This window comes from Brachionichthys hirsutus, chromosome 12 (genome assembly GCF_040956055.1).
Source record: "Brachionichthys hirsutus isolate HB-005 chromosome 12, CSIRO-AGI_Bhir_v1, whole genome shotgun sequence".
In the NCBI taxonomy this organism is placed as follows: domain Eukaryota; kingdom Metazoa; phylum Chordata; class Actinopteri; order Lophiiformes; family Brachionichthyidae; genus Brachionichthys; species Brachionichthys hirsutus.
In genome coordinates, this window is record NC_090908.1 from 725826 (window position 1) to 734474 (window position 8649).

The following is an 8649-nucleotide window of genomic DNA, read 5'->3' on the forward strand; positions in this document are numbered from 1 at the left end:
CATCACTATTCTAGAAGATCACTCAGAGAGCACAGACCTCCCCCAAGCAGCTCGCTCCCCTCCTAACTGGATCTACACCGTCCACATGGTGATGTGGATCAGCACCAGAAGGTTCTAGATTGTTCTTGGTATCTTTACACACCAACCATGAAAAGTCAAAGTGAATCAGTTTGTGTCTTTTTAAATGATTCTCGAATCCATAAATGGGTTTAATGTTAAAATGTAATATTCTTATCCTGACTCCATTCTGGATCCGATCCGGATGAAATTCGGTGGCGGGATAGATTTTTAAGCTCCATTGACTGCAATGTTAACAAAAGTGTCAAACGGATCCAGAATCTCTTCTGGATCGTAATCAACATTCTATAATCTGTTCCTGGTAACGTTCCCTGAAAATCTAACCCAGATCCTTCCAGAACAGTTTGCTATCTTGCTAGCACAGAAACATTGGCGATTACATAACCTCGGTAAATACCCGGTAACGGTTGGACTGTAACCAACGATTGTTCTACATTTATGTGGTTCAGTTTAAGAATTCCTTTGCTTATAAACTAAGAAAATAGTGTTAAAGGGACAACCGGCGAGACGCTTCGATTAGGATTAGGTGACCTTCTCCTTTCTGGTATTTATCTTACAAAAACGGTTCATTCATTACGTAAAGCTCTGCTTCTGTGAAACTGCAACACAAACAAATATCAGTAAAGTTGATTAGCTCAACAACGAATGTTTAATCAAACTATTTAGAACAAGCACAGCATTTACAAGGAAACAAAGGTCATTGTTCACCACGCTGTAAAAGGTACAACGGAAACATCACTCTAAAGGAGGCATGTTTCAGCACGCTGTAAAAGGTACAACGGAAACATCACTCTAAAGGAGGCATGTTTCAGCACGCTGTAAAAGGTACAACGGAAACATCACTCTAAAGGAGGCATGTTTCACCACGCTGTAAAAGGTACAACGGAAACATCACTCTAAAGGAGGCATGTTTCAGCACGCTGTAAAAGGTACAACGGAAACATCACTCTAAAGGAGGCATGTTTCAGCACGCTGTAAAAGGTACAACGGAAACATCACTCTAAAGGAGGCATGTTTCAGCACGCTGTAAAAGGTACAACGGAAACATCACTCTAAAGGAGGCATGTTTCACCACGCTGTAAAAGGTACAACAGAAACATCACTCTAAAGGAGGCATGTTTCAGCACGCTGTAAAAGGTACAACAGAAACATCACTCTAAAGGAGGCATGTTTAACCACGCTGTAAAAGGTACAACGGAAACATCACTCTAAAGGAGGCATGTTTCAGCACGCTGTAAAAGGTACAACAGAAACATCACTCTAAAGGAGGCATGTTTAACCACGCTGTAAAAGGTACAACGGAAACATCACTCTAAAGGAGGCATGTTTTCTTGTGCGTCCAAACTCTTTCCAATTAGATAGAAAAATCCAGATCAAGTGAGTACAATTAATCCAGATCAAGTGAGTACATTTAATCCAGATCAAGTGAGTACATTTAATCCAGATCAAGTGAATACATTTAATCCAGATCAAGTGAATACACTTATTCCAGATCAGTCGAAGGTTAAACGGAAGGTCTTCTCCTGCTCTTTGTGCTGGTTGTCACACAGCTTGGAGACTTCCTCCACTCTCCTCTGCAGGAGAGCCGAGTTCTGATCGATCCACTGGAGCGAATCCATGTGCGTGTTGAGGATTTTGCAGATCTGCTGAAGCTGAGGAGAAGAGAAAGAAACATTTGATTTAGGTGAGAACGACCAACAGCGAGGCGCCGGTCTCCGGCAGCTTACGGGGTCGCTGGTGTCTGCCGGGCCGCTGGAGGTGTTCAGGTGCTCGATGATCTCCTTCAGGTCCTGGGACATCCTCTTCAGCTGCGCGTCTACGTTCTCTGCGAGCTTGTAGGTTCTCTCGCGCTCCTCGTCAGCGTTCTGCATGTAGATGGTTCCGCTTTGATCTTTCACCGACTCCTCGAGTGGGCAGAGCAAGTCCTCCAACTCCTTCTGCTGGGACAGGATGAAGTCCAGCTCCTGGTTGATCCTCCTCTGGTCCAGCTTCACCTTCTCCATCTCCTTGTGCAGCGCTGTGATCTTCTCCCCGTTCTCCACCAGGACGCGGTCCCAGGCGTTCACCTGTGTCGCCTGCTGGAGGAAATGCCGCTCCTGGTCCTCGAGCTCCAGGCTCCACTTGTTAATGAGAGCCTCTAACTGGGCATAGGTCATCACTGGGGGGGCAGCGGGGGCAGCGATCACAGAGGCGCCAGTGGTCGCGTTGGTCGCGGCAATGGTTGCAGGTTTGAACCCCAGCATGAAGCCGGAAGCAGCAGCTGGAGCTGTGGCGGCAGTGCCGGGGGCAGTGACGGTGGTAGCTGCCCCCAGGGGCTTAAGCATGAAGGACAGCCCCCCCCCAGCGGCCGTGGCTGCAGCAGCGCTCGGTGCTGCGGCTGCAGCTGCAGCCAGCATAAAGCCTGCGCTTGTTGCTGCCGTGGAAACGGCAGGAGCTGCAGCTGAGGGGGCGGGTGCGGCAAAGAGAGATGGAGCCGGGGCTGGAGCTGCCTGCGGGGCAAGAGGGGCAAGAGGGGCAAGAGGGGCGGGGGTGGGTGAGGGTTTGATCCCAAACGAGAATCCCCCACCTTGGCCTGCAGTGGGGTTAGCTGGCTGCAACTGGCTAGCCAAGGCGAGGTTGGGGGGGGTGCCGGTGCCGAAGCTGAAGCCCCCGGCCGGAGCAGCTGGGGGGGCAGCGGCTGGGGGGGCAGCGGCTAGGGGGGCAGGAGGAACTGCAGCCGGGGTCACCTGGACCTTGGTTGCTCCGAAGCTGAACCCTCCGAACGAGAGGCCACCTGATCCAGATGCTGCTCCTGGTCCAGATGCTGCTCCTGGTCCAGATGCTGCTCCTAATCCAGATGCTGCTCCTGGTCCAGATGCTGCTGTGGGTCCAAATGCTGCTGCTGGCGCAGCCGTCGGTGCTGCTGCAGTTTGCGGCTGAGGTTGAGTCCCGAAAGTGAAGCCCCCCCCTGCAGGGGCGGCGGTCTGGCCAGACAGCAGAGTCCCGAGGGTGTATCCCGGACCCGCTGCTGCTGCGGGTTGAGGGGCCAGGTTAAACGTGGTGGCGGCCGGGCTCCCGAAGGAGAAGCCCCCCCCGGCTGGCGCGCTCCTTGCCGGAGTGCCAAAGCTGAACGAGCCGGGGGGGTTGGACGCGGCTTGCGGGGCAGTCCCGAAGGTAAAGCCTCCTCCGGCGGCCGCGGGCGTCGCCATCCCGAAGCCTGCCGGGGCAGCAGGGGCAGCAGGGGCAACAGGGGCAACAGGGGCCGTGGTCTTCGGGGCTCCGAACGCGAAGCCCGTGGAGCTTTGCCCAAACGTGAATCCGCCACTCATGACAAAAACGACGTTATCGAAAAGCAACTGTCGCACAAAATGGTCACTTTTTGGCGGGTCACGAAATAAGATTTACTCACGACGCCGCTTCTCTCCCGCTGTGACGTCACGCTAGTAATCAAGGCGAGTCGCGGTTTTATTAGCGATTGATTGATCAAGAGTCTGATCAAAAATTACCAAGGCATTATTCAAAAACGTGGCCCGCTTCCTCGACTTTTTTACGCAGGCGTCTGAGTAGACCACTAAAGGAAATGACGTTGCCGGAAATGTACGACGTACTCGCCGCCTGCGTTTTAAGACTAAACTAAAAGGCCCAATCATGAGCCTGATCCGACCCAAACAGAACCCTGATTGGCAGAGCTCGCATCATGAGAAAAACAAACCAGGAAATCATTTTCCAAAGATTACAACAGAATAATATATATATATATTATCAACTGGGTTGTTTATATCATAAATCCCTACAATCTTCTACAAATTTGCCTTAAATCAAAATGTATTCAATATTCCCCTTTGCACTACAATACAAGGATGTAAACACACACCCTTCCGATCTTACTTTATTTATTGTTTTACTCTCTTTCCGTTCTACTATATACCGGGTATTCTGTGCTTTGCTTCCATATGCCGCAGTAGCGTCTTCCTTTCCCAGTTTGGGATGAATAAAGTCAAAATCTCATCTTTTTATTGTCTTTTATTTCCATGTCGGTTTTACATCAGCGTTTAGAACCGCGGCGAGTAGTTGAGTTTTAAACCAAAACATGAACATAAAGACCTTTGATAGAATTACACCCCAAATAATAGCATGTAGTTTTATAACATATTGTGATGTCCGAACCAACGCAGTGAGGCGAGGCGGTTCCTTCTCTTGACCGCGTCGCGACTCTCTGGACCGTCTGTGTTGACGTTTGTGCAGCACAGCAGTTCTCTCTCTATCTGATCGAAAGGATGACGTTGAGATTCGACCTCGCCGCGGCCGTGCCCGTGACCGTGCCCGTGCCCGTGCCCGTGACCGTGGATGTGCGCATTTGAACAAATCCCTCAACAGCAGAAAGTTAATTCCACGAATGTGACTGAGAGCTGCAGAAATCAGCGCGGAAGCTAATATCAACACACAAGCTAGCAGTGCTGCGAACACCGTGTCTGTGACGAACCGAACCGAGCCGAGCCGGAACCGAACCGAGCCGAGCAGGAACCGAACCGAGCCGGAACCGAACCCAACCTGGCACAATGAGGATCTTAAGGTTCCTGAGGAGCAGCGTGTCAATAGGAAAGGACATCGATTATTATTCCAAATTTTCACCCTCCCCTCTTTCCATGAAGCAGTTTCTGGATTTTGGTAAGGGCATGCTACAAAAGCCGATTGATCGATATGATCGATTATACCTGCAGAATAATGTTCAGTGAATGTCTGTCAGGATCCAGAAGGATCTGGTGCGGATGGAGAAAACGCTTTAGGAACAGAACATGTTCTAATCAACACGGATCAAATGTGTGCGGGGAGATTAGAAGGACGGACCTGCCAGGGAACAGGACTAGGACCGACCCGGTAGAGGACGGACCTGCCAGGGAACAGGACTAGGACCGACCCGGTAGAGGACGGACCTGCCAGGGAACAGGACTAGGACCGACCCGGTAGAGGACGGACCTGCCAGGGAACAGGACTAGAGCCCGACCCGGTAGAGGACGGACCTGCCAGGGAACAGGACTAGAGGCCGACCCGGTAGAAGGACGGACCTGCCAGGGAACAGGACTAGAGGCCGACCCGGTAGAGGACGGACCTGCCAGGGAACAGGACTAGAGGCCGACCCGGTAGAGGACGGACCTGCCAGGGAACAGGACTAGAGGCCGACCCGGTAGAGGACGGACCTGCCAGGGAACAGGACTAGAGGCCGACCCGGTAGAAGGACGGACCTGCCAGGGAACAGGACTAGGACCGACCCGGTAGAGGACGGACCTGCCAGGGAACAGGACTAGAGGCCGACCCGGTAGAGGACGGACCTGCCAGGGAACAGGACTAGAGGCCGACCCGGTAGAGGACGGACCTGCCAGGGAACAGGACTAGAGGCCGACCCGGTAGAAGGACGGACCTGCCAGGGAACAGGACTAGGACCGACCCGGTAGAAGGACGGACCTGCCAGGGAACAGGACTAGGACCGACCCGGTAGAGGACGGACCTGCCAGGGAACAGGACTAGAGGCCGACCCGGTAGAGGACGGCGCTGTTTCCTTTCTCATAACGGCACCAGGGTGTCGTGTTTCACTTTGTTCTTCCGCCTGCAGGCTCAGAGAACGCGTGTGAGAAGACCTCCTTCACCTTCCTCAGGCAGGAGTTGCCGGTGAGGTTGGCCAACATCATGAAGGAGATCAACCTGCTGCCGGACAACCTGCTGCTGACGCCGTCTGTGCGGCTGGTGCAGAGCTGGTACGCGTCTCCTCGCGCTGTTTGAACCCCGTGAATAGATCGTCATGACGTTTTCACACGCAGGTACCTTCAGAGTTTTCAGGAGATTCTTGAGTTCAAAGAGCAAAATGCAAACGATGAGAAAATCACGCGCGAGTAAGTAGAACGAAACCCTGACCGCTATTCCTGCGTTGGGCTTTTATTCCGGTTTCATCTTGATTCTTCGTTTAGTTTCGCAGATGCAGTCATTAACATCAGGAATCGGCACAACGATGTGATTCCCACCATGGCGCAGGGGGTAGTGGAGTACAAGGAGAACTACGGCACCGACCCGGTCGTCAGCCAGAACGTTCAGTATTTCCTGGATCGTTTCTACATGAGTCGGATTTCAATCAGGATGCTGCTCAACCAGCACAGTGAGATTACGCTCCTCTTCCTCAATATTACCGTTGATTACATCGGCATCTTAGCTGGGATAGTCTCCATGGCAACGCAACGAGGACGAGTGGAGCAACAGCTCCTGGGAACACACTGATAAAAGTAAATATTGAAAGAAGGATCAGGAACATTTATAAGTCGGCGTGGGAGACCACAGACCAGCATGCATCATGTTTCCTGGGGCTCCAGGCGGAGTCGAGTCACGCGACCGACCCTGAACGCGCCATCGGAGTCTCGTTTTGTCTTTTGCTTTTGTACAAAGTTCAAATAGTGACTTCTGAAATGTGCTTGTGCGTCTCGCTCCAGCGCTCCTCTTCGGTTGGAAGGTGAACCCGGCCCATCCCAAACAGATCGGCAGCATCGATCCACATTGTTGCGTCAGCGACGTGGTCCGAGGTGAGAACGCCGCCGGACGCTCTCAGGAAACGCGCTGCAGCTCACGCCTCAAAGGCGTCGCTGAAATCCCGACTGTTCCCCGCAGATGCCTATGAAAACGCGCGGAACCTTTGTGACCGGTTCTACATGAACTCTCCTGAGCTGCTGTTGGAGGAGTTCAAGGGTGAAGAAGCAGCTCAATGATCGTCTCTGTTACATGAATCAATCAACATCTGATCAGTTTCTTCCTTGTGGCAGTCAAAGGTGAGGGCGACGCCATCACCGTGGTGTACGTTCCATCCCACCTGTACCAAATGGCGTTTGAGCTGTTCAAGGTAGGAGTTACTTTTTGATCTCGGGCGGGTTCACAGGGAACTCTTCAACATTTTTAACATGCTGCCTTTCTCTTGTAGAACGCCATGCGGGCCACCATGGAGCTGTGCGGCGACGCCATGGAGTGTCCCGCTATCCGAGCGCAGGTTGCTCTCGGAACCGAAGATCTCACCGTGAAGGTAAGGCAGCGCTGCTTCGCCTCCCCAGCGAGGATCAGCAAAGATCTGCCCCGTGGCAAACAAGGTGGTGAGATGAGGATTCTCCCTCTGCAGGTGAGTGACCGGGGGGGAGGCGTGCCGCTGCGTAAGATCGACAGGCTGTTCACCTACACGTACTCCACGGCGCCTCGGCCCAGCACCGACGGCTCCCGCGGCGCTCCTCTGGTCAGTGCTCCTGGTGGACTGCTGTGGTCTGCATCAGGAATAAAGCCTTTCAGCTCCATGTTGGCATCGGCGCCACGCCTCTGACCAAACCCCGACGCCCTCCCAACATGTTTTCATCGCCCACATCCAGACATTTGATCAATTATACAAGAGCGTGTGCCAGTGTCAGACTAACTCTGCTTCCTGTCCAGGCTGGTTACGGCTACGGCCTGCCCATCTCCAGGCTGTACGCCCGCTACTTTCAGGGGGACCTGAAGCTCTACTCTCTGGAGGGCTACGGAACTGATGCTGTGATCTACATTCGGGTACTTGAGTTGCATATGAACGTGTATAAAGGGACAGAAAGGGGGGGTGTACTTACCTCCTTGTATTTACATCCTAATTGAATTTGATTCTTTCATTCCTGTCAGGCGCTCTCCACAGAATCCATCGAGAGACTTCCTGTTTACAACAAATCCGCCTGGAAGCACTACAAGACGCTCCACGAGGCAGACGACTGGTGCATCCCCAGCAAAGAGCCGAAGGACATGACCACGTTTCGGAGTTTCTAGAAGCCTCCAGAAACGTCTGTATACATTTTTTGGATTTCTTTGTATTTGATTCAGGACAAAGTGTTGCAGGAACCATCAGATTTAGCCACAACGGTATCAATTTAAAAAAAGAATTAACTTATTGGCTTTTTAATGCATAATCACGTGTTATAACTGGTTTGATTAGAGGCGATGTCCAGAGATCACATAGCTCTCTGGTGGGTCTTGTGACAAGCCGACATAAGAGAACAAAAGGAAAAGCTCAAGTCAGATGATTTATTAATCGCTTGTAGAATTAGATTTTTATTACATTTCAGTAGAATCCCTTCTTACAGTCAGACCTTCCCCTCGCCTGTTACACAACTCGTTGCTGCTTGGATTTAAATTCCATCTAAAATTATTTTTGGGGTAATGTGTACAAGCAACAAGAGATCAAAAAAGTATTGGTATGTTTCTCCTTTGTAAATTTGCAAATGAGATGCTGTGAATCCGAAAAAGATTAACCCTATTTTTTCTCGAGACATTTCTCTTACAGTATATGAGAATACAGTATTTAGATTGGTGATAAATGGCTATAACTCATTATCTGTAGTTATTCTCTATGGATCATGTTCAGTAATATGATATGAAACATTTCATTTTTTTGTGTTAAAAACAACTTTCATCTTAAAAACATCAATAGAACAAACTTACTTCCTGAAATAAAAAACCTTAATACTCAATGTTTCATTTTGCATCTGAAATGCATAACTTCATGAGTAAAAGTTTTAAGTCTTTAATACATAGTTAACTGTATAGTTT

General features: G+C 50.8%; 2 protein-coding genes across 2 annotated transcripts; one reads left to right on the forward strand and one right to left on the reverse strand.

The window, feature by feature from the left end:
* Positions 1-716: 716 nt before the first annotated feature.
* On the reverse strand, positions 717-3386 carry nup62l (nucleoporin 62 like). The gene is made up of 2 exons (XM_068746393.1): positions 1806-3386; positions 717-1730 (listed from the first exon to the last, which is right to left on the reverse strand). Exons 1-2 carry the CDS (start codon positions 3384-3386, stop codon positions 1572-1574), a joined length of 1740 nt encoding a protein of 579 aa, XP_068602494.1. The 3' UTR covers positions 717-1571.
* Positions 3387-4442: 1056 nt separating this feature from the next.
* Positions 4443-8600, forward strand: pdk1 (pyruvate dehydrogenase kinase, isozyme 1). Its single transcript, XM_068745920.1, has 11 exons — positions 4443-4725; positions 5669-5810; positions 5874-5945; positions 6021-6205; positions 6534-6623; positions 6709-6786; positions 6861-6937; positions 7016-7114; positions 7208-7318; positions 7510-7623; positions 7729-8600. The coding sequence occupies exons 1-11, from the start codon at positions 4617-4619 to the stop codon at positions 7867-7869; spliced, it is 1218 nt and encodes a 405-aa protein (XP_068602021.1). The 5' UTR covers positions 4443-4616; the 3' UTR covers positions 7870-8600.
* Positions 8601-8649: the final 49 nt, after the last annotated feature.